Source organism: Lagenorhynchus albirostris, chromosome 14 (assembly GCF_949774975.1).
Source record: "Lagenorhynchus albirostris chromosome 14, mLagAlb1.1, whole genome shotgun sequence".
NCBI lineage: Eukaryota > Metazoa > Chordata > Mammalia > Artiodactyla > Delphinidae > Lagenorhynchus > Lagenorhynchus albirostris.
In genome coordinates, this window is record NC_083108.1 from 48486233 (window position 1) to 48512201 (window position 25969).

Consider the following 25969-nt stretch of genomic DNA (forward strand, 5'->3'; position numbering starts at 1 on the left):
TCCTTCCCTTAAGACAGAGTAAAGCAACACACTCTGGAAGAGATGATTAGACAGCATTTTTCCAGAACTAACAAGGAAGGAGTAAAACAAGTCTAGGCAGAAAAAAAAGAACAGAGAGTTCTGATTCTTTAAAGAAAAATTTCTTCTCCTTGTTTATTCTAGTTCTTTTATATTGGGCACAATCTCTTCTGGGAAGAAACAGTGGTAGGTGGGCCAGGCCCTCAGAGGCGACTAAAGCACAGAGCATGCTCAATGCCCAGGTATTTCTGTGGGCACAGCTGTTGGTGATTTCCACACTTTTCCAATCAGACTGTTGGAATTTCAATTCCCTTTTAGTTCTTAACTGGTGTATTTTGAGAAGCTTCTTTTAAGAAAAAATTAGGGCTTCCCTGGTGGCGCAGTGGTTGAGAGTCCGCCTGCCGAGGCAGGGGACACGGGTTCGTGCCCCGGTCCGGGAAGATCCCACATGCCGCGGAGTGGCTGGGCCCGTGAGCCATGGCCGCTGAGCCTGCGCGTCCGGAGCCTGTGCTCCGCAACGGTAGAGGCCAGAACAGTGAGAGGCCCGCGTACCGCAAAAAAAAACAAACAACAACAAAAAATTAAACGAAGAGACCATGAAAAACTCTTGTTCCTTATGAAACGTCTGTGACTACTGAACACTCCACTGACATAAATCTGAGGGGAAATAACTCCATTTATCTTTGGCTGGTAAAAGAATTCTTATTTGGGGAGCTTCTCTTGGCCAATTAGATACAGTTACACCTCTAAAGGGATAGTTAGAAATTTGTCAGCAGTATTAATATCGCCAGAAGGAGAATTAGAAAAAATAGGGTTTTACTGATAAATCTTAGGAACTGAATGTTACTTAATTAAATTGCACAGATGCTAGAAGCTGACCTTGATGATAATATGCTTTGCAACTAAAGATGAACAGCTTTCCCCCCAAAATTTCACCCCGTGAAAATCTTGCTTCTTTTTATTCTCTCTAGCTTCTGTTCTAACAAGCCTGGGCAATTGTCAAGTGATAGATCCCTTTACAAATAAAGCCACAGGACTGGGCAGGTTTAACGAGTATCAAATACACAGAGAGCAAACCAGGATGCACATTTCAAATATGCATCTCCAGAAAAGCCACACTGGGCAGGTGACCTCTGATCACTTTGACTTGGCCCATTTCCCTGCTAACTCGGCTAATACCAAGCAGCCGTGTGGTCCATAACCGTCCCAGAGCCTGTGCACTATTGGTACTTCATCAGCATCATTCTGATTTTCAAACCAAATCTTGCTTCACTTAGTTACCTGTTATATTTTGTTTGGACCCACAGTGAACATGTCATGATGAGCAAGACGATGACGAAGTGCCAAGGCCAAGCAGAACCTGGATTATCGTGAAAGGAAAATGGTGGCTTTCTACCCACAGAGTCTACTGGCCTTACTGGAGCCTGGATGACAATGCACATCACATCTCTCTGCAGCTCAGAACTCTCCTGTGGCTTCCATCACACTGAGGATAAAATCCATAAAATCCAAGTGCCTTACTCCAGCCTGCAAGGTGCAGGCTCTGAATTCTGGTTGCCCCGCCAACCTCATCTCCCGGCCGTCTCTCTCTCACTGCCATCCAGCCACTCTTGCTTTCTTACTGTCCACAAACCCATCATCACAGGAGCGTTCTCGTCTGTTTCGTTTTTTTTTTCTTCCTTGCCTTGGACCCTCATCATAATGCCACAGCTTACTCCATCTCATTGTTCATTGGTCCCTGTCCAACAACTCCAGAAAGCCCTCCTACCACCCTCTGTAAAGAATCTACTCACTACCCATAACATAACCCTTTTATCAGCGGCATAACCTATCTCTATCTGAAATTATACTTCAGAATGATTTGTGCGTGTATTTACGGAGTGTGATGATTACCCCCACCCCTCTCCCCATACTCTCCAGGTAAAGCCTCATGAGGTCGGAGTCTTTGCCAGCCTTCTTTACAGCAGTTTCCCCAGCATCTAGAGAAGGGCAGCCTCGTGATGGGGCTGAATGAACAGCAAAAGAAAAGAGGAAAAGGCAAAACCCAGAAGCATACAACTTGGAAAGTCTGTTTTTGTCTTGGTTCTGGTTTGCATTTCTTGTTTATTCTTTTTTTTAATAGAACTGTTTTATTAAGATAGCATTCACATACCATAAAATTCACTCATCTCATATGTTCAATTCAATGGCTTTTAGTATGCTCACACAATTGTACAATCGTGACTGCAATTTTTGAGCGTTTTCATCCCCCCAAAAGAAACCTCATACCCTTCAATAGTCACTTCCCATTTCCCTCCCACCAGCCCCTCCCCAGTCCTAGGCACCCACCAAACTCCCGCCTGTCTCTAATAGATTATTTTCAAACTTCCACAGTACCTGTTTGAATGAGGACACGGGCAGACCCTACAGGATCCGTGGACAGCGTTCCCATAGTAACCCTCTTTGCAGCGCTCACAGTGTTCCCCGGCAGTGTTATGACGGCAGTTCTTGGGACAGATAAAGAGTAAAATTAATAACAGCCTATTACCTTTACTGCTATTGAGATCATTGTCTTAATTACTCACATAATTGTAGCTCAAATCTGCTGACACTACAGAGTGCTATTGGTTTTGCTAACCACATGCTTTTCCTATCTAGCCAATGATTGTTGGTGCTAAAAAAAAAGGAAGTGCCCTTCTGTTAGCTATTTGGTGTCACCATCGGGAGGCAGGATGAAATGAAGTGAGACCAGCTGGGTTCAAATCCCACGCTAACATTTAGTAGCTGTGGGATCTTGGGCAAGTCCCTTCACCTCTCTGGGCCTCAAGTGTTTTTTTTATAAATCAATATTACTGGTGGGGGCTTCCCTGGTGGTGCAGTGGTTGAGAGTCCGCCTGCCGATGCAGCGGACACGGGTTCGTGCCCCGGCCCGGGAAGATCCCACATGCCGCGGAGTGGCTGGGCCCGTGAGCCATGGCCGCTGAGCCTGCGCGTCCGGAGCCTGTGCTCCGCAACGGGAGAGGCCACAACAGTGAGGGGCCCGCGTACCGCAAAAAAAAAAAAAAAAAAAAAAATTACTGGTGTGTGATTTACATACAATTCTAATTTTCTTAAAATGTACAGTTAAAATAATACCCACTTTCCAAGGTTGTTGGGAGGACTTGGGGGACCACAGAGGAGTCTCTCAGGGGCACCGGATGAGGGGGCTGCCAGCTTCACTTCGCTCGGCTGCCCTGACTCTCTCAGAAACATCTGTTCTTTTGAACTAAGTGTTTACCTTTCCACATTAGTTTCCTCTCTTTTATAACTCCAAATGACAATTTTAAAGAAGAACTTCCTGTAGAGAGCTATTTTCGTCCTGTCTCTACTTAGTTCTGAGCTGAAAACACTGAGGAAACAAGAACGTGGAGAAACAAGAATTGCAGTGAGGCCACCTGTATCCTACGAAAAATCCCTCTGAACTCTGGTCCTTTATGGGGGCACAGGGAGAGGAGTGAAGAAAGGGGTTAGAACAGGAGTTGCTTGATAAAGTCCCATAAGAATGTCTGAAATGCCCCTCAACCTCAGGGGAAAGTATCTGCCCCGGAATCTGTCTTCATCAGTCCTGCAAATTTGAGGCATTTGCCTATCAGGTTTCCTTGTTTTACTGTGAATAAGTAAATGAGTGAATGAATGAATGAATCCATATCCACCCCCACAGCACGTGCTCTCCGAACTCCACGGGACACCAAACATCTACTGGGCACGAACTAGATGCCCAACTATGCTAGATACCAGGGATGCAAAGATGGATCAGTACCCTGACTCAGGGGTAGACAGAAGCCTGTGAATAGACATCTTCAATATAATGTGGGAAAGATGATGACAAACGTGTGGCAGCATGTCATAAGGGCAGGAGGAACCTCAGGGGAGGTGACGATGCCTGCGTGGGGGACAGAAGGAGAGGACTGAGCTGGGTGGAGAAGTGTGGAAGGGCATTCTGGGCACACGGATCAGTGTGCACAGAACCTCTGTCTTGCAGGAGCACAGCGGCGTGCGTGGGCAACGCGAAGCAGTTGGTATTCCCCGGGGTGAAGTGCAAGGGGGCGGGATGCGGCTGGAGAGGCAGCAGCAGATCAAGGGGCCCTGAGGCCGCCGGAGGAGTGTGGACATCTGGCTGTGAGCCTCAGGGGAGCCCCGAGGCAGCTGTGAGTTTCAGATAAATCATCCTGGGGGCAGGGGGAGACAGGCTCCAGCAACAGGGAATAAAAAGGAGGAAAACTGAAGAGAGAGGATGAGAAGAGAAAGGGGAAGGGACTGGGAACGGAGGGGAAGATGAGGGGTGACTGGGCACAGAGGGCAGGGGAAGTGGGGAGAAAGCAGGCCAGGAGAAGAGGGAGAGGCAGGGCCTTGGCGGAGAGAAGGGAGCCCGTCATCAGAGCTCCCTCCAGCCCACCGCACCCACGGGATGCATCACCACCTCCAGCTCCCTCCCCACTGGACACACACTGCTGTGCTGGCCAGGGATTGGGCTGGTTTCTTTGCACACGTCAAAGCTCATTCTTGAAACGACAGGGAGATTTGCACATGTGTGAAGGTCCCAGATTTTAAAATTGACTCTGGACCTCGAGAGGCAGAGGCCAATCTGCAGGTCGTCCCATCTGCTAGTGGAAGGTGCTTGGTTTCCTCGTTTCTGTTCTTTGAGGATGAGGGCTGCATCCTCAGCTCCCACACGATGGCCATGATGGAGAGCAGGGCCAGCACTCACTGCCTGCCATTGAGCAGCACCTGTGTGCCTGTACACGTGTGTGTACGTGTGTGCAGGTGCATACGTGCATGTGTGCACACAGGTACATCCCCCCACGAGACGGCAAGCCTCCTGAGACCAGGGATTATGTCCGATGGTTTTAACCCCCAGCACTTTGCTCAGTCCCTCCCACAAGAGCAAATACTCAGGAAGCGTTCCCTGAATGAATTGTTTCTAGAGGCTACATGGCCATTAGGGACAAGTGTAGACGGAGCTACAAAGAAAAGTGGGAAAGAAAATCTTGTTGTTTGATGAAAACATGAATTACGACTCTCACGAGTGATCTTTTCACCGGTGGCTGAACCACAGAGAAAACTCCCTTTTTTCTTTGGCAGTTTTTATAAAGTGGACTCGACATCTAGCAACAGTTTAATGACAAGATAAGTATTTTTCATGAAATTGTCTACCTGTGATCCACACACCATACAGTATGAAACACAAACTATTATTTGAGATACCTAAGAGCTGGAAGACAACATTACCCAAAATCTTTTATTCCTTTTGAACTTATAAGGTTAAAATCCTACAGAATATTCCATCAGGCTCTTTACAACAATTTCCTGTCCTGGCCTGTCCTGTCTTGCAGAGGAAGCAGCTCCCCGGGACATGCCGAACGTGCATAAAATAGCCTAGGAACTCAAAGAGCTGAAACACACTCTAGTTGCCTTACACAATGCAGAGGAAACCTGCGTCAGGAGAATGTATTTCCAAACAGCACAACGGAAGCGGGGGCTCTGGTTTCCTGGGGGCACTGGTGAGCTCTCCTTTCCTTGGAACTGTCCGTCCTCCCTCTAATTGGGGAGGCCCTGGCTACCAGGGAGAGGACCTCTGAGGACAGGGAAGAAGCCAGCAGAATAAAACCTCTTCTGCGTCAGGATGCATGAGAAAGATCTCCTGAGAATCTAATTTTCTGGGCGAGAGTTTTCTAACATATTCCAAAACAGGATAGCTTTCCGGTGGCTAAGTCGTAAACCGCTGGGACTCCCCTCGCCTGTCTTCCCCCATAAACCCACTGCCTTGGCAGCCGTGGCGGCGAGCGTGTGCCCCCCGCCCTTCTTAGCATCTCCTCCTCCTGTCACCGCTTTCTGGAGCTACCTGACAGCAATGAGGTCTCCTCTCGCGACCTCCTGTCACCCCAACAAAACTGGGGTCCAAAGTATTATACCCTGGCAAGGGTTAAGCCCCAGGATCTACCCACTACTATCATCTAATGAGAGATTTAGAATCTCAGGTATAATTTAATTGCTCAGACAGGTATTCTCTGATGGCACACGTTAAAATGGAGGGAAAAGTGAGTGGGAAATAATTCAGCTTGGTTACCTGGAGACCCCGGGGTTCACACGGCAACCTGTATCTAGGGTTTGGTAGGAGATGCGACATTTGATATCTCAGGGCCTAGCAGAGGGGGATGGGGAGACATAGATTGTCTGCTGGTAGCATCAGAGCATCAATTTACTCACCATGCATATTCCCGAGCCATCCTGGCAGCGATTTGAATGTCCGTTGCAATTGCAGGGAACACACCGTCCGGTATATAAGCCTTTGTTATCCCGATAGTATCCAGGGCTACAACCCTATTTTTCAAACAGAGCATTTGGTCAATACAGAGAAAGAAATTATCATCCAAAGCAGGTGACCATTCTGACTGTCAAGGATTCCCCTTTCTATCTTCGCTCCTTTAGTTGGTATGTGGATTTCTACTTTCAAATGTGAGCCAGGTCCACTTGCTATTTTGGTCAGCTTCTCTTGTCTTCACACCATGGTAGGTGTGTGTGTTGGTGCCCGCGTTGGAGACGTGTGGTGGGGAAATCAGAGCAGGGGGAAGGGTGGGGGGGGGAGTATGGAAGTAGGATGCCTCTCTCCTCCCACCAGTGGTTTTGAGGGCCAGTGGAGGGGTGGAGTGCTGAAAAAGCAGAGGATCAGGACCTCAGTCCTTCGGGGGGAGGACCTCTGAGCAAATCCCTTCAAGTTCAAGTTCTCTTTGGGTAGCCAGTCCCTCTCCAAGTGTGGGTTTGGGCTGGTGGGGAGCAGTATGGGAGGAAGAGGAAAGACGGGGTTTTCACTGGGATCTATACAACAATGGCAGAACTGGTGGGACCCTTTCACTGCCACTCACTGGTCTATGGGCTACAGGGAACCCCAGGGAAAACAACCAGCTTGCATCCTAGTACAGAACTTGGCAGGGTTGTTTGGTTCCGATTGAACACCAAGACCCAGCCTGAGGAAATCTCCGGAGTGTGGTCTCCTCTTGTTCAATACTGCTTCGATTAATTCTATCTCCACTAATTGTCTCTTTCCAGTGTAACACACGTGATTATTTTTCATGTGGATGAAAAGAATTACGGTTTTCTTTTGATGAACAGATATTTTTCTAAAAAGATTCTAGTGAAGAATGTCCCCAAAAGAAGAAAAGCAAGTATCATTGCACCAGCCATTAAAAATTATTTAGATTTCTGTCTTTAAAGAGACTGATAGGCATTTTCTTTATTTTGCCAGAGCCAATCAGTGCACTGATTAAAGTCAGGTGTTATCCCTAGTTTCTTTCAGTGATCGCCTATACAGCTTTTCTTTTAAAGCATCAGGAAAAATTAATACTTCAACATAAAAGATCATCTTTTATCTAATCTCTTTAAACAGCACGTACGTCTATGAGACTCTGCGGTTACAGTCAAGGGAAATCTGCTCTCATTCATCCATGGCCTTAAAGGGCTCTAGCTGGCCAGGTTGGCGAGAGGAAGAAGCCAATGTGCTGGGGGAGAAAGAAGCTCACATCTTCCCTAGAGTGGAATATTCCAGTTTTGGCTAGAAGCTCCTTCCAAAAATGACACAATGATGCCAAATCATACACAATAACAATACTATAACTTACAATACAATTTTCCCTTCAGCTATTAAGAACCACGTTTAGGCAAAAGAATGCATTGCAAAAACTTAGACTACTTTATGTGTTCTATGAATAGGCTTGTCTAAAGGAGAATCCAAATATGAAAGGAATGTTCTTGAGCTGAAAGCACGACTGAGAGATACATTTGAATGAAATTCAGCCAGTGGTGGTATGATCGTATCTGCAATCTCTACTAACAAGGGACAAGTACCTTATAATTATCACCATATATCACATTACAGGCTTATAAAATAATCCAATTTGGTAAAGAACAAATTATCCAAATAAATAAATATATCTGGTTTGATTATGACAACATGTCCAGTAAAAGCCTTAATTAAATATGCTTTGGGGGGTAGGATGGTCTATGCTGGTTAAAGTGAATCACCCATCTTAATGTGCTCTTGATTAGAAACAGAAAAGTACTCTGCAAGAGTTACACATCATGTGACTCTCAGAACATTTGTCAGTTACTGAAATATAATCATTTTCTCACCTCTATAAGGCAAACAAACTCCAGATTTAACATAAAATGCCGGTTCAGCTAAGTAGATTGTACTGAAGACTTATTCTAAGTGAAAATGAATGTATCCTAATATATTATTTCAGTAAAGAGGCTTTGCAACTAATCATTTTAAGTGATAATTTTTCAGGATAACTTTTCCAATAAACTTTTGTAGTACAAATGATAAAATTCTGTCTCTATCAAGTTTCCAGGGCTACTTCAGCAGCCATTGAATCTATTTCTCTGTGAATATACATGTACCATCCAGGATGTTTAAAGACAGTGAAAGCAGAATTTATGAGTGTTTAATGTCTGGCAAATTGAAGCACGTCTGTTAGGTATTATAGAAAATTGATCTCATCACTTTCTTAAAAAGGGATTTCACTGATTCTCATGGTTAACTTTGTGGGTAATTTCTCTCCCAAGCAGAATTCGGAAGCCTATAGGCAACAGACTCTTTTGTCCTGAGGCTTGGGTTACTCTCAAAAGGGCACAGAGTTTCCTAGATATTAACATCCCACAGGCATTCAAACTCTAGCTGTCTCAGCACTTCCAGGTGGGCTGATGTTTATAGGATTTGTGGTTAACAGCTCAGGAGAGCAATCTGTCAGGCACCGTCATAAACGCTGCCTGTCAACGGGATGGGGGGCCATCAGTCCTTCCTCCAGCCCACCCACTCCTCACTCATCACCCTAACTTAAAATCTCACGGTGCTGGGAACCCTTCCCCACCCCAACCCAAAATGTAAAAGGGACGTTACCTGGCTGGGTTTAAACTCCACATAACTTGCTTGCTGTTGGCTTTGACCGGGCAGCTGAGGAAGCACTACCCTTTGCTGCTGTGAACTGTATCCCAGACACTGCCCCAGGGCCACCCCAAAGATCCACAGCCATCCCGCGCTCCGGGGGGACCCCCTCACCGCCGGGGGCATCCTGGTCTCTGGGTGTCCTGCTGGCTGCACGCAGACCTCTGCCTCTTCCTCTTATACCTGCCCTTCCTGCTCAGTGCCCGGGCCCGGCTGACTCAGGTAAGGCAGGCTGTCTGCGGCAGGAGGCCCCACCTGTAAACTTCACCCATGAGTCAGCCTGTGAGAGAGCGCACATAACAGTCCCGTGGGGGAGCGCGCCGCTCTGTAATTCCTGCCAGGTGGGGCAGGCGTCACCTTCCACCCACCTCACCCCCCAGACAGCACAGGCCGCTGTAAATCACAGGCTGAGTCAGACGCCGAGGACACGCCCTGGCCGGAGGGTGGTAATCCAGAGGCCCCTCTCTCTCCCTTGGGCTCTGAATTTCTTTAAATCGGGCTAGAAAAAAGGGAGAAGGCAGGGGGAAGAAGAATGGGAGCACCTGGGGACTAAAAGTTACATGGCAGGAGTCCTGAGAAAACCACGGTGGCTCTATTATATTTTAACCTGCAAACTATAATTTTAACCTGCAAATATATTGTATTTGCAGGTTAAAAAAGAAACTGACGTGCAGATCACCTTGGGGTTTTCTGCAATCCAGGGGTCAGGATGGAAAGTGAAGGATGTCGCTAAATCCACATCCGAGGCATGCCTGGAATTCTCAGAATGACAATGCTGGCTATTTCCTGTTAATTGCACTAACCGCTGCGGATTTTTTTCCCTCTCTTCAGGAAGAGAACATCATTTGCAGTTTGAGACATGAAATGGTTTCATTTTGCGGCACCTTTTAATCACTTGAGGACAGTCAGGTTGACTGGGCCTCAAATGAGGATCTGCTGTGAGCTGGAAACTCGGACTGCAATTTCCTTTGAATAATCAGCATATTCACTGGGCTGTAACTGTTGGGGTGGGTGGGGGAGGGAGGCTCTGGATTAGAGAAAGGCTTGAGAACCCTGGGTCAGCTACTGGGAAAGCAGTGGCCCACATACTGGGATGCCCATGGGCGGGGTCCTTCCTGCTTCCCAGAAAGTCCAGATTTCTGCAACCCCCAGGATCCACCGAGCTTCTGTGGCTTTCCGACGGATTTTGAGACACTTGTGATTTCTTTTTCATATTTAATACCTGCAAGTGGTCCAGGTAAGATAGAAGCTAGAGCCCAGCAGAAATTTGATGGTCAGAGAGCCCCAAACCGTCCAGCAGCGCTGGACAGCAAACAGGAACAGCAGCCACAGGAGACCCTGGGGGATTTTACGGTTTAGGAGCGTTTCCTACCTGACATGAGTCACCTGTGTAGTCAGGGGGGCAGGCACACATCTCTACATTCTGTGCTTGACGTCCACTTCCTGTTTCCGAGGCCTCCTCCAGCCCCACCCCGCTCAGGGTGAGCCGCTGTGTCTCGGTGAAGTAGAGGCCCCGGAGATGCACACCTTGCAGTCTAGACAGCACCATCATCAACTCTTCCCGAGTCACGGGGGCACCGCTGCTGGCGTGTCTGAAGTTTCCCTACATGTGAAAGCAGAGAGGCAAGGTCTCCCTGTGGTAAGCTCACTCCCGGGGACTTCAGAGCCAGCCAGCCAGAAGGAATCCAATAAAGCCATTTAAAATGCATCAGGGGAAAAAATAAATAAAATGCATCAGGAAGAATACTAAAATAAGATAGGTAAGTAGACACAGTGGATTTATATTCAGAAATCACATGTCCTGGGTTATTTCCAAGAAGGGAGAAGGCCACGAGGAAGGGGGAAAAAAATGAAGGCAGGAAATAAGGAGCAATAAAGTGAAATCAGATTTCCCAGTGTTAGGCTTACTGTAAAAGGCACTTTTTTTTTTTTTTTTTTGCGGTACGCGGGCCTCTCTCTGTTGTGGCCCCTCCCGCTGCGGAGCACAGGCCCCGGACGCGCAGGCTCAGCGGCCATGGCTCACGGGCCCAGCCGCTCCGCGGCATGTGGGATCTTCGCGGATCGGGGCATGAACCCATGTCCCCTGCATCGGCAGGCGGACTCTCAACCACTGCGCCACCAGGGAAGCCCTAAAATGCACTTTTATTTGTGCAAGCAGTGAAAGTGAGAAAGATACAGGAGAGAAACATGGAAACTGAATAAGTCACACAGCTCAGATCATTCATTAAATGTTCATAATTGTGATAGTACAATCTTTTCTTGCACACACACATTCACATTATTTTATTTTTATGATGGTAAATAACATGTAACATAAAATTTACCATCTTAACCAATTTTAACAGTAGGGTACAAGAGTGTTAGTTATATTTACATCATTGTGCAACAGATCTTTAGAAGTTTATCATCTTGCAAAACTGAAACTCTGCACCTATTAAGCAATAACTCCTGTTTCCTCCTCCCGCAGCCCCTGGCAACCACCATTCTCTTTTCTGTTTCTATGAATCTGAGTACTTTTTTTTTTTTTTTTTTTTTGCGGTACGCGGGCCTCTCACTGTTGTGGCCTTTCCCGTTGCGGGGCAACAGGCTCCGGATGCGCAGGCTCAGTGGCCATGGCTCACGGGCACAGCCGCTCCGCGGCATGTGGGATCTTCCCGAACCGGGGCACGAACCCGTGTTCCCTGCATTGGCAGGCGGACTCTCACCCACTGCGCCACCAGGGAAGCCCCTGAGTACTTTTTTTTAAAATATAAATTTATTTATTTTTATTTTTGGCTGTGTTGGGTCTTCGTTGCTGCGCGCGGGCTTTCTCTAGTTGCGGCGAGCGGGGGCTACTCTTCGTTCCGTTGCACAGGCCTCTCATTGGGTGGCTTCTCTTGTTGCAGAGCATGGGCTCTAGGCGCGCGGGCTTCAGTAGTTGTGGCTCACGGGCTCTAGAGCGCGGGCTCAGTAGTTGTGGCGCATGGGCTTAGTTGCTCTGCGGCATGTGGGATCTTCCCAGACCAGGGCTTTAACCCGTGTCCCCTGCATTGGCAGGCGGATTCTTAACCACCGTGCCACAAGGGAAGCCCTGAATCTGAGTACTTTAAATACCTCATACAAGTGGAATCGCACAGTATTTGTCTTTTTTGTGACTTGCTTATTTCACCTAGTGTACTGTCCTGAAGTTTCATGCATGTTCTAGCATGTGACAGGATTTTCTTCTTTTTGAAGCCTAGATCATATTCCAGTGTATGTACATACCACATTTTCTTCATCCATTCACCTGTCAATGGACATTTCAGTTGCTTCTACCTTTTGGCTATCGCGAATAGTGCTGCAATGAACATGGGTGTGCAAATATCTTCAAAATCCTCTTTCCAGTTCTTTTGAACATAGAGTTGACCCTTGAATAATGCGGGCGCCAACCTTATGAGCAGTCAAAATTCTGCGTATAACTTCACAGTTGGCTCTCCACACCGGTGGTTACAAATTCGCAAATTCAACCAACTGCAGATCATGGAGTAGTGTGCATTTACTGGAAAAAGATTCAGCCATTTTTCTTGAATAAATGCTTTTCAGATTCCACTAGCCTTTGGTTAACTGTCAGAGTGCTAAAACAGTTGATTTTGACCATTTCTGCCACATTGCTTTTATGGAGGAAAAACAGGTTCTTCACCATTTTTGCTGGCATCACCTCTCTCATATAAAAAGAATCACATAATAGATGGGCTTTTGTGTCTTGTTTCTTTCCTTCAGTGTAATGTTTTTGAGGTTCATCCACAGTGTGGAAAGTATCCATACTTTGTTCCATTTATTGCCAAATAGTACTCCATTGTATGGGTGGACCAGTACAGAAATGTTACAATGTGTCTGGGAGTTCAAGGTACTTGAAAAAGTATCACCTTGAGGATATATTTACTAATCCTCACTGGACGTATTTAATAATATAATTGGAACACTCTAAAGGAATAATTGTAACCATGTAGGTTTAATACAATGCTTTATAATTTGATGAGCTTTTTCCTTCATTTAGCTATATTATTCTTACTTCTTCTGGTGTTAGATGTTTTTGTGACTTTTCTTTTTATTCACCCCAAGCATTTGTTGGACAGTCACCAGGTCCCACGCACTGAGGGAGGCCTGAGGATGACGGGAGCTACATCGTAGCGTTTACAGACTCACAGAGTTTACAAAACAAGGATACTTAGGTGTAAAACAGGAGAGACAGTGGTAAGTCCCATAAAGATGGTGCAACAAAGCCCTGTGAGGATGGAGCCCTGTATATTTTACATAATTTATATTTTTAATTTAGATATCTAAATTACATTTATATAAATATAGTTAATATTTTAAATTCATAAAATAAGTCAGAAAAACAACTCTTTGAAAGAACTAAATCGTGGGACAAAAAGGCTCATCAAGAAGAATGTCATGTTTGCTTTTCCATTACCTCTACCACCTGCACTCGCCCATGATGCAGCCGGTCTGGCCGGGGGTCATTCGGCCCCTCATAGATGACGGACATGTGCTGACCCTGTTTAAAGAAACACATGAATGTGTTAGTGGCTTGGTTGGGATATTTTGAGGTTTATGACTGATCTAGGAACAAATGTCTATGGATCTGCATTACGTGAGATGCCTGATTCTAAAAGAGTAGCTGCAAAATGACCTGACTGGCAAAAGGAGTAGTAACGTGGAAATGGAATAATGAGCCCTAACACAGTTCATTTTCACAAATAGGAAACGAGAAAAATTCTCTTGACTGAAAGTGGCTTAAAAAGATGGAAACAGTTTTTTTTTAAAAAATGATGCTTTGTAGTCAATGCATGAGGTGCTGTTTTCCTTACTCCCTACAGGACGGCATGGGTAGCGAGAAAGTGCTTTGGGGGTGGGTTAGTGGGGAGGGCGGGGAGGGTAGAAGGTTGGCGAGGCTGCCTGTGCAGCCTGCATAGATAGGGAGCGGCAGAGCTGGCATATGGGGGAGGAATTAGCCCTGCAGCCCATACCCTGCAGGACCCAGCCCTGCTCACTTAGCCTCCGCACGCCCGTCCCCATTACGGTGGCTCTCGAGGGTCCAATGGGAGGGTCAGCACCCACAAGCAGCACTCTCACCCCACACCCACACACACAAGTACAGCTTTTCTGTCGTAGCACCAAACTCCAAAGGGTTTCATTCATTAGAGCCAGTTTTCAGAAAGAAAAGCATTATCTGCGATCACTAATTGAAAACCTTAATCTAAGAAACGTGCCCATAGGCTTTTAACTTCAGTGGTTTGGAGCAAAGCAGCGGAGTAAATGTTTCATGAGCCTAAATTACTTTCCATGTTTGAAGATAAATTAAGAAGAAATTTTGGTCATTACTTCTCCATGAATTCCAACAGTCTGCATTAAAATACAGGCATACTAATGGCCTGAGTTTGAGATGCTCTGCAAAAATAATGAAGCTGAAATACAACATGTCATAACAGTATTCTTACCATGGAACTATTTTTCTGTAGACTATAACTCTGAAATCTTGAGTGCTTCCTTTTCAAGTTGTTTTGCAAAGGTTCCTTTGAGAACCTTTTAAAACAACAGTTCAATACACTTGGGAGCCAGTAGAAACAAAACACAACACGGCCACGCCTGAACACAAAAAGCTACCAGAATGCGAGGCCCTCATCTGGGATGAGGCATGTGGGATTTTCCAGTCCCCTCTTATACCGTGAATGACACAAGAAAACCCTTCAGGAAGCTGGAATTGCAGCGCATTAATTATAGCACAAGTTCAGGCTACGGCACCTCACCCCATGTGCGAGGTTCTGTACGCTGTAGGGGATTCAATGCAGGATGCGATATCACCCCTTACCTCAAGATTTTCCAGACTGCAGTTCTGGACTGTGTGCCCGGCACATAGCATGTGGGTGTCACTTCTCTTCTCAGAAAACCAAAGGGGCTCCCCACCGTCTACCTCAGGCCAAATTTCTCATCATGGCATTAAACACCCCCCTTCCTACACTTCCGGGCTTGTTTTCAATGGCCCAGCACGTGCTGATAACACAGCCAACTTGGACTGCTCACGCCTGGCGCGCTGCTCCTCTGCCTAGGTTCAGCTTACTCTCTGCCAGGGAAGGGGAAGGGTGTTTCTCCTCTCACGCTCATTCTTAAAGGCGTGGCTCAAAACTAACCTTTTCCATGAAGTCTTCTGAGGGCACCGACTACATAAGCCCCCACTTGGACTCCAGCTCCCACAGAGTCTTGTCTGGACTCAAAGGCTTACTGTTCAGTGGACTGTAGGTCTTTGGTCATTTCTCTCATCTCCCCTCCTGGTTACACTTTATTTTTTTTTTGGTACGCAGGCCTCTCACTGCTGTGGCCTCTCCCGTTGCGGAGCACAGGCTCTGGACGCGCAGGCTCAGCGGCCATGGCTCACGGGCCCAGCCGCTCCGCGGGACGTGGGATCCTCCCGGACTGGGGCACGAACCCGTGTCCCCTGCATCGGCAGGCGGACTCTCAACCACTGCACCACCAGGAAAGCCCCTGGTTACACTTTTTTTTGAGGACAGGGATTACCTGTCCTTTACGAGCCCAGCAATGTGACTTTGCAAACAGGGAGGTCTCAAAAATGTGAGACAAAATTGAAAGACAGAAACATAAAACAAGTTTATGACGAGGCAGTGATTGTGAGACGCCAAGTGAGAGATGGTTAAGTTCTTGGGAAGGGAAGAAAAGAGAAACCATTTGGGGCTGGGATGGTCAGGGACCAAGGACCCTGAGGAGGTGCTACATGCTCTAAACTTCCCTTTGAGTTTCTACAAAATATTGGAAATGACTTAATCCAAGCTTTCTGTAGGCCACTTATCAAGATGTCCTAAAACTGGATTGGCACCAATCGCAACTGCCACTTTCTGCTACTTGGGTCGTGTTCTGACACCTACGGTGAGCTGCACATCTGGCTTCTTTTCCAGAAGAACCATGTCACCAGGCAGTCCAAAGGACTTCATTTGGTAGGTGAGGTAGCCACCATATGAGGAAACCTGAAATTGAAACGGTAGGATTAATAGCACAAGCATTAGAAGAGAACATGGCAACATTAACTCATCTACGAAGGACACTGGCACGAAGATCTGGAAAGATACACAATCAGCCTGTTAACAGTGGTCATTTCTACTGCGTGGACTTGAAGATGGCATTTTAACTTTCTACTTTCTGCCATTTTATATCAATTAAAATGTTTAACGTGAACATGATTGAGTTTTACAAGCAAGAAGATACTTCTGTTAAAAAGAAAAATAGTCACGCAGAAACAAATAAGATCCTTTTATTCCAGATGATGACTAAACCAAAATGTCTATTTAATCCACGGCTATTCTAAGAAATCTAGGCCATTGCTTTCCTGTTTAATGGAGAGACTTGGTTAACATCTATCAGTTACAAAATGAACCTCTAAAAATAAATTGTCAAAAAAAAAACTTCCCGGGCTTCCCTGGCGGCGCAGTGGTTGAGAGTCCGCCTGCCGATGCAGGGGACACGGGTTCGTGCCCCGGTCCGGGAAGATCCCACATGCCGCGGAGTGGCTGGGCCCGTCAGCCATGGCCGCTGAGGCTGTGCGTCCGGAGCCTGTGCTCCGCAACGGGAGAGGCCACAACAGTGAGAGGCCCGCGTACCACAAAACAAAACAAAACAAAAAAACACCTTCCCCTGAGGGCACATGGTGAATATTTCCTAAGCGATTCTGCATTCTCCTAGATGCATAAGCCATGTCCGCCTGTACCACCAGGTATACGGGCCTCCTCTCAGTGCTGCCTCCGCAGCATGACGGTGGTGGAAACATGGAGGTGAATGATCATGGGTGTTTTAGACAGCGACTTCACCTCTGGTCCTGATATCTCCCACCCTTAAAGTAAAAACTGATCAAGAAGGAAGGCGTGACCGAAGGATGGAAATCAGAGGCAACATCATCTCAGGGAAGGCAGACAAAATACCCTTACTGGAGATGCACAGAAGCTGGTGCAGGGAGGAGGGGCAGCCCTTCAGGGCCCCCAATCCACTGAAGTGCTTCCCTAGAAGCTATAGCCTACACAGCTTCACAGAGTTATGACCTTAGAATCTGGAAGTATTCCAAGGTCACATCTTGAATCATCCTATTGAGATTAAGTTTTGCCTTTTTGATGGACTGAGAAGGTTAAAGATATGTCTACGTATCCTTTGATATTCTTGCTTTCAAGAGGTGGAGCTTAATTCTCCTCCCGGAGTGTGAGCTGGGCTTTGTGACTGGGTTCTTACGAACAAGATATGTTAGAAGTGACGGCGTGTCATTTCTGAAATTAGGTTACAAAAACGTTGTTCTCCCTCCCTGTCTCTTTCTCTCTTTCTCTCTCCTCTCCCCTCCCACCCACCCCTTTCTCTCTCCCTCATTTGCTTTGGAGGAAGCCAGCTGCCATGTCATGAGGACCCTCAGGCAGCCTACGGTGGGCCTCACGTGAATAGGAACTGAAGCCTCTGACCACCAGCCAGCCAGGAACACTGGCCTGCTGACAACCACGCCAGTGAGCTCGGAAGTGGATCCTCCAGTCCCAGATGCCTGCAGCCCTGGCTGACATCTTGCCACAACCGCATGAGAGACCCTGAGCCATCCACTCCTGGATTCCTGATCCATGGAAACTGGGCAAGAAAATGACGGTCTGTTGCTTTAAGCTTCCAAGTTTGTGGGTCATTTGTTAGCCAGGACTAGATGACCAGTAAGTACAGGGCTCGCCATGTGGACGTGAAGAGGCATATCACATGAGGGAGAAGTGGGGTCATATGAGAGGAGCAACATTCCCCATACTCAGAGGTCAAAATCCACAGTCCTTCAACCTGAAGACAGAATCAGAGAGCTCAGGCTGACAAGGGACGAATATTTAGTCATTGTAGATGTGAGAATATGGCATCGCCTGGGCTGGGCTCTGTGAAATCCACCCTTTCTCCAAAGCTCTATCCTGGGCCACCAGGTGCATATATCACCTGAGGATGTTTCTGCTGGACGCTCACACTTCTGTCCATATAAATGAGTGTAGGTGGTCAGATCCTGGAATAATAATTTACGCAGCAAAGGAAAAGCAACTCCTTTATAAGCTCCCCAAGGAGTGTCTAACCACACGTGACTCCCAGTCTCCCAGTTTATCCCTCTTCTCCCCCTTCCCCCCTTGGTAACCATAAGTTTGTTTTTTACATCTGTGACATATACACACTACTACATATAAAATAGATAACGAATAAGGACTTACTGTACAGCACAGGGAACTCTACTCAATACTCTGTAATGACCTTTATGGGAAAAGGATCTAAAAAAGAGTGGATATATGTATATGGATAACTGATCCACTCTGCTGTACACCTGAAACTAACACAACATTGTCAATCAACTATACTCCAATAAAAACTTTAAAAAAAGAAATAAAATGTATTCATGACCACACGTGACTCTACTAATGAAAGCCGTGCTGTCACTGGATCCTGTGCTTCTTTTAATAAGCTCATGAGTCACTTCTCAGCTTTTGTTTTCCTGACAAGGGGCCCTTCTTCTGCTTTAAAACAAAGAATTCTCAGCATTGGCATTTAAAAGCATACGTGTGCCATTCGCGGCAGATATTATTTAGATGGTTATTTCCCCAGAGGAAATTTCTTTGGCATTAAGTGAAAATCAGGAAGAACCTGGTGCAGGATTTCCTTTGTTGGTCAGCAACCATGTGGGCCCCTGAGGCCCATACACCCTCAGCCTCTCCATCTTCTGCATTTGTGATTAACCGAAGTTCTTCAGTTTTAGTAACCTGAACTTCCAGAACCTTCCTTCCAGACATCCAGTAGATGGTGCCCGTGCAGTGATGGAGGAGGTCCAGCAAGAGCGTGGGAGAACAGCAGGACATGGTTACCTTGTCCCCCAAGTAGGAAGCAGGGGCGACCCACGACGCACTGTGAACCGTGGAGGGCAGCTCCTGGAGGTCAGCCACCACGCTGCTGCTGCCCGGGTTGAAGGAGATGGGGATGTCCACTCCGTCCGCCGTCTCCAGGCGCCAGCCCATCATATCCACAAACTGAAACACAGAGGCAATGGATGGAAACGTGTACCCATGGCATCTTTGACGATGGCTGAATTATGCAGAGTAGAAAGAGCTGTGGGGCAGCCACCTTACTTCAAAGGCTTCCCTCCGGTATCTCCTCTCGTGTCTGACTCCAGTGAGGGAGCCCACTCCCACTCAGCCCCCACCTGACCTATCACAACTAGGAATTCTCAAAGGATAGCGACCAGATGCACGTGGGACTTATCCTTGTAGCCCAGCACGCATCCTGGTTCCTGACATTTAGTAGGTGTTCAAAAAATATTCAAATAATACACAAATAAGGGTGTGAATAATAACTAGGACTGTGGGCACATTTTAATGGTGAGCTCCTTAGAAAATGTGATGTGGAATACAGTGGACTGCTGTCATTATTTTTCTCTAAATGGAGCGTCAAAATTATTATTATTTTAAAATATTTATTTACTTATTGGGCTGTGTTGGGTCTTAAGTTGCGGCAGGCAGGATCTTTAGTTGCAGCATGAGAACTCTTAGTTGTGGCATGTGGGATCTAGTCCCCTGACCAGGGATTGAACCCAGGCCCCCCTGCATTGGGAGCAGGGAGTCTTAGCCACTGGACCACCAGGGAAGTCCCAAGGAGCATCAAAATTAAATATTCCCCAGATCACAAAAGAAGCCAGGAGTTAAACTATGAGGGGAAGAAAAAGAAGGAACTGACAAGACATAGAGTCAGAATAATGCTTCTGGGTTCCCCTGAGGGTAAGAAGAGGAGACTTCAGGGTGGATTTACAAACTAATTTTTTTTTTTTTTTCCCCATTACAAGCCTGCATTCCTTTCAGGAGGCAGGCAGTAAAATAGAGAAAATAATCTTTCTTTGAATACTTGCTGGACATTAAGACATGTCACACAAGAAAGCAAGCATGAGACTAATGGTTCATGGAATCATGAAGGCAACAAAAGTTTTAGTTTCCTGGAGTTAATTTTTTTTAATTAATTAATTTATTCATTTATTTTTGGCTGCTTTGGGTCTTCATTGCTGCACGCTGGCTTTCTATAGTTGCAGCGAGCCGGGGGCTACTCGTTGCTCTGCAGCATGTGGGAACTTCCCGGACCAGGGCTCGAACCCGTGTCCCCTGCATTGGCAGGCAGATTCCCAACCACCGCACCACCAGGGAAGCCCCTCCTGGAGTTAATTTTAAAACAGGTGAGAAGGAAAGTAAAACAGGAAGATAAGCAGATAAGAAGAAATGAGGGGCAGGAACAACTAACTCCATTTATTTAATGAGTTTTTATTGAGCATCTACTACGTTCCAGATCCTGCTCAAGGCACTGGGATTGTATCAAGGAGCTTACATGTGAGTGGTGGAGAAAATAGATACGTAATAGACAACCTTTAGAACTGTGATACACGCTACGAAGTACACAAAGAAGGATGAAACCACAGAGTGAGGGATGGCGTCTCTAAGCACTTGAGCAGACAGCTGATGAACTGAGGGACATGAGGACATCTGGGGACAGAACACTGCAGGCTGAGGACCAGTGAGCACAACGCTTAACATTCTAACCAAGCAAGACGCTAAAAAACTCCATAACCCTTCACGTTTCATGCCAATGCATTACTTCCTCATTTGGAAGTACTAAATAAAAACAAAAGGAGTCTAATGCCCTGCCCACCTTAGCTCTTCTCTTATGTGAGCTGTGACAACGATGACTGACTCCGAAACAAAAGCAGCTGGTACAACCTTTGGGGTTCTCTGGGTCCAGGTAGAATGACCCTTCCTGACACACGTTACATTCTGTACCTTCCACATTTTCCTATTGAAGAAAAACATGAAACAAGAGGTCATTCCTTCTACAGGTTCTCTGATTGAAGAGATGTAAGTGCACAAATTAAGTACCAACCTAAGATGACAGAACATGGATGCTAACAAAGCATCCAGAGTTACACGGCTGTTAAGCTTTTCACCACATTAATTATTTACACTTTTTTTTTTTTTTTTGCGGTACGCAGGCCTCTCACTGTCGCGGCCTCTCCCATTGCGGAGCACAGGCTCCGGACGCGCAGGCTCAGCGGCCATGGCTCACAGGTCCAGCCGCTCCACGGCATGTGGGATCTTCCCGGACCGGGGCACGAACCCGTGTCCCCTGCATCGGCAGGCGGACTCTCAACCACTGCGCCACCAGGGAAGCCCCTCACATTAATTATTTAAACTTTTATACCATGTACAAATGGAAGAGAGGATTTCCTAAATTTCATAAGATGCCCTTTGGCAACCTGGAGGTAGAGAAAGAGCACCAGAAGGATTCACGATATGGGGGAAGGGGTTCATCCCACTTACTACCGCTTTAGAACATCCACTGGGACTCGGGGGCTCTCCTACACCCTGCAGAACGCCTTGGAGCAGAGATGATTAACCTGGGGTGCATGGGGCAGGAATAGGCTTCAGGGGAACCCATATACCTCTTGAAACTATAGACAAACGTGTGTGTCGATTTTTCTGACGACAGTATATATCTGTCATCAGATTCTTAAGGAGGTCTGTGGCCTCTTCAAAGGACAAGAGCAGTGACGGGGTGTGGGGGGAGGTCTTCGTTTCTAACTATTTCTATCCAATGAGAATGACTAGAAAGTGCTATAGTCATTATGGAAATCTATCTTGGGTCAATCCCATTTCCCACCTATTTTTATACAATGACTCAGCATGAAGACCCTCCACAATGGTCAGTGGCCAACGTCCCCAGCGTTGCACATTCCGTCTTACCTTGCAGAGGCAAGACCCTGTCCCCAGGTCACAGCCTGCTGGCTCAGTTCCATCTCTGTTGCATTGGCAGGGGAGGCACTCAGGGAAGCGGTAGAAGCCGGAAGCACACCGGTCACACTGCCGCCCTGTGATTCTGGGCTTGCATCTGTACTTAAGCAAAGGAAGCAAACGTCCTCGTCATCTTTCTACGCATGCTTCTAAAGCCGACCTGCACTGCCGCAAGGCAGCTGCTGTATGAAGCCAGTTAAATAGACACAGGGCCTGTCCACGGGGTGCTAGCATCCAAGGCAGAATGGAGAGAAGCGGATACAAGGCACTCACACAAAATAGCTCAAGGTGACCGTCATCCTGATGATGAAAGGGGTCAAAAGATACACACTTCCAGTTATAAAATGAACAGGTCCTGGGATGTCATGTACAGCATGGTGACTATAGTTAATAACACTGCATTGCATATTTGAAAGTTGGTAAGAGAGTAAATCTTAAAAATACTTCTCATGAGAAAAAAAAATTTGTAACTATGTACGGTGACGGGTGCTAACTAGACTTACCGTGGTGATCATTTCACGATGTACGCAAATAGCGAATTATTATGTATACACCTGAAACTAATATAATGTTACATGTCAGTTATACCTTAGTTAAAAAAAGAACAATGACCATCATTGATGTGATTCCAAGGGCCAGGCTTGGTACGAGGCTCTGGGGTGCACAGAAGGACATAGTCCCTGGGCCTGAGAGCTCTTAAGTGTTGAGGTGGAAATGTGAACGATATACACACAGGATCTAAACAGGGGTTAGAGGGCCAGCTCGGACCCAGCATCCCTGGGGGAGGTGATGCCTGAGCTGAGTGTAAAAGTCCAAGTGTCCCGGGTTAGGAGGTGGGGCAGGCATTCCAGACAGCAGGAACAGGAGGACACAGCTTGGCATGTGCAGAGAACACAGCGGGTGCTCCTGGAGCAGGGGTATGAGCAGGGATGCTGAACCACGAGCCTGGAGAGGCGGGAGGGGGCTGGCTCATGCGGACGGAGGTGCTGGCCATTGTGACACTGTCCGGGGCCCTGGAGCGCGGGGCTGAGCTCTGCACACTGAAGGTGGACTGGCTGGAGTTTCACCCCAGCTCTCACGTGTATTAGAGACAGCGTCTCAGCAAGTTATCCAACTTCTCAAGGCCTTGCTTTCTCGTCTGAGGGAGATGGGAAGCAGTAGCCGCTGCCTCCCAGGACCACCGTCATCTTGGAAAGATTTCAGAGAGGAAGGAGAGCAGCTGGCTGTGTGTGAAGGACTGAGCTGAGATCGGTTCCACAGCAGGTAGATGAGGGGGCCGAACGAGGGCAGAGGTTCTCAGTATGGATGGGGCGATGGGTTCCAAACTATCTTAGGGGGAGGATGCTGGGGCTCATCGTGGTCTGGGCGAGGCGACAGAAGGCAAGGAGGACCCCCAGTGGTCTGGCTGGACAGTGGAGCAGGGAGGGAGGCGGGCAACGGCCTGTGTGGGGCTGGGCTCCAAGGAGGCTCCAGGGAGCTCTGAGCACAAGAGTGGCTGAGAAAACACTAGCGGCTTCTCAGGGCTGAGAAGCCCAACACCCGAGACGTGAGGAGAGGAAGAGGCAGCTTGGTCACTGAGCTCCACAGCTGAAGCCTGATGGATCTACATACTGATTTTTTCTTGTGGGTCCGAAGAAAGTATTTGGAAATCTGCTTTCTATTAGACTGTTAGGAGCACAATCTGATTTGAAATATTTTATTGTTAACTTGCTACCAAATGTAAGCTATCACCTATCTCACTCGAGGATAATGAAGATATGGTATCTATATACAATGGAATACTACTCAGCCATAAAAAGGAATGAAATCTTGTCATCTGCAGCAACATGGATGGACTTGGAGAGCGTTCTGCTAAGTGAAATAAGTCAGAGAGAGAAATGCAAATACTGTGTCATCTCACTTATATATGGAATCTAAAAAATACAACAAACTAGTGAATATAACAAAAAAGCAGCAGACTCCCAGATATAGAGAACAAACTGGTGGCTATCAGTGGGGAGAGGGAAGTGGGGGAGGAAGTGGTACAAACTATTATGTATAAAATAAGCTGTAAGGATATATCGTACAACACCAATATTTTATAGTAACTGTGAGTGGAGTATAACCTTTAAAAATTGGGAATCACTATATTGTACACCTGTAGTTTATATAATATCGTGCAGCAACTATACTTCAATTAAAAAAATAATCTCACCCCAGGGACCATCCCCCAAAAAGACAAATATAACTTTATATCCCAGTAAGTTTGCCTTTGGCAAATATCTGCTTATAATTATAAGCATTCTGTACGTGTTTAAGTACACAAACTTGGGACCAGGTGGCCTAGGTTCGAATCCCAACTCTGCTACTTACAGGAAGCTCGAGCAATTAATCTCTTTACAACTGACGTTCCTCATCTGTAAGAGTAGCTCATAATACCCACTTCATAGGATTACCGTGAGAATTTAATAAACATCTAAAAACCTTAGAAGAGTGCCGTGCACATGTAAGTATTTGCTATCATTACTCCTGTTACGGTATCAGCTAAGGGGAGCAGATGTGTTTCCCTTTATCCCACTCACCACAGATAAAAAGACAAAATCACTTTTACCTGCAAGGCCTGCTGACAGGTCAAATGTCATTCAGCACAGCCCCACCCCCTCGTCTCCCTCCCTACCTGATACCTGCAGGGACTGTTTCCGTGAGGAAGAAAAGTATTCTCCAAATCACACCTTTAGTGCTTTAGGTGGTAGGTGGAAGGTGGAAGCAGTCTGCTTGGAGCCATTGCTGCAGACTCGGGACTGCAAACTCTGGAAGAGGTCAGGGACCCTCTGGGAAGCTGGAGGAACTATGGGCCATCTCAGAAAAGTACTTCCACCCACTCACAGGTTACATCACCTCTCTCTCTCTCTCTCTTTCTCTCTCTCTCTCTCTAGCACACACAATTTTGTTCCTAGGCCCAGGTTAATAACAACCTACTCTCTTCTCGTGAATCCCAAACTAAATGCAATCACGGGCCAGCAGAAAATTGACTGTTCCCAGATGACTCCCTATTTCTGGAGCACAAGAACTCTGGTGGGTGAGACATGGGAAGGGAGAGTACATAGAACCCCTCCAAATAAAATTGTCTGGAAGAAGAAACCTAGATCAGAGGAGGAACTTTGGCAATGACCCGACTCAGCCTGGGCGTTCCCTGCTCCTCCCACCGGCAGTGAGGAAAAGGATGCTGTGCTCAGGGCTCTTGTCACAAAGTCCCATCCAGGCAGCTTGTCGTCCTGCAGTCCAGGACGCTTCTTTTAGCAAACACTCAGGGCTGCTGGCCAACAGGTGCATTCACGGAAGGCTGGTGCCCACGAGCCTCTCACACCCTGAGTGCCTCCGGGGGACAAGTGACCCTGAGCGTTGACCTGGACCCGGGCCTTGAAGGTGAGGACAGGCAGACGGGAGCCTCTTTCTTATATTTTTACTTCACTGGAAAAGAAAGGAAGGGGAGTATTCTGCAGAGTGGACAGCTGCGCAAGCCGCTTGTCGAGACCAGGAGAACGTCTGCCTGTTTACCTCAGGGCGTCCGTGGGATGACATGGTGGGAGGGAGAGCTGGGCAGAGAGGGTGTAACCGCGTCGGTAACGTGGGATGAAGCGCTGAGCCTCACTCAGCATGTAGGTAGCAGCCGAGCACAGGAGGGTGGATAGAAAAAAGCAAAAAGCTGAACAGAGTGATAGCAGCAGTGGCCTGGGAGCTGAACCCCAGGACCCCGGGTGGGACTGATGGGCAAGGGTTCACCACAACATGGAAAATACGATGTCTGGATTCTGTGTAATGCCACGCCGAGAGCAATGAACACGTGAATCCCGCGCAAAAACAGGCGACCGAAGGAGCTCTGTGTGGTGCCAAGACAACAGGAAATAAAAAGGAAACTTCCTCCTCGAAGTCTGGCTGAATGTCTCTTAAAAACGACCTAAAGTCAGCCTGACCTTGCACACTCCTCCAGGGAGACGCTGTGCTACCGGAGGAGCTGCCCTTCCTGCAACGGCAGGAAGGTTCCAGTTGCTGCTGCCAGGAGGTGCAGAGTGGCAGCACTGAGGATGCGGGTCAAGTGAAGTCATCTCCACGGCAACGAGCTCAGGGCCAAACATTATGAAATGACACCTGCAAGTGTGTGGGTGCTCGTGTGTCTCAC

At 47.1% G+C, this 25969-nt stretch overlaps 1 protein-coding gene across 9 annotated transcripts in view; it reads right to left on the reverse strand.

Annotated features, from left to right (window-relative positions):
* The window catches only part of LAMA3 (laminin subunit alpha 3), a 258124-nt gene that overhangs the window by 84438 nt on the left and 147717 nt on the right, over positions 1-25969 (reverse strand). For all 9 annotated transcript variants that reach the window (XM_060121896.1, XM_060121894.1, XM_060121895.1 and 6 more), the window contains 8 exons: positions 21763-21907; positions 20675-20815; positions 18853-19014; positions 15877-15975; positions 13410-13493; positions 10350-10580; positions 6244-6357; positions 2395-2504 (listed from right to left, as the gene is read on the reverse strand). In XM_060121896.1, the coding sequence (XP_059977879.1) occupies positions 2395-2504; positions 6244-6357; positions 10350-10580; positions 13410-13493; positions 15877-15975; positions 18853-19014; positions 20675-20815; positions 21763-21907 (1086 nt within the window). The remainder of the gene's footprint in view (positions 1-2394; positions 2505-6243; positions 6358-10349; positions 10581-13409; positions 13494-15876; positions 15976-18852; positions 19015-20674; positions 20816-21762; positions 21908-25969) is intronic.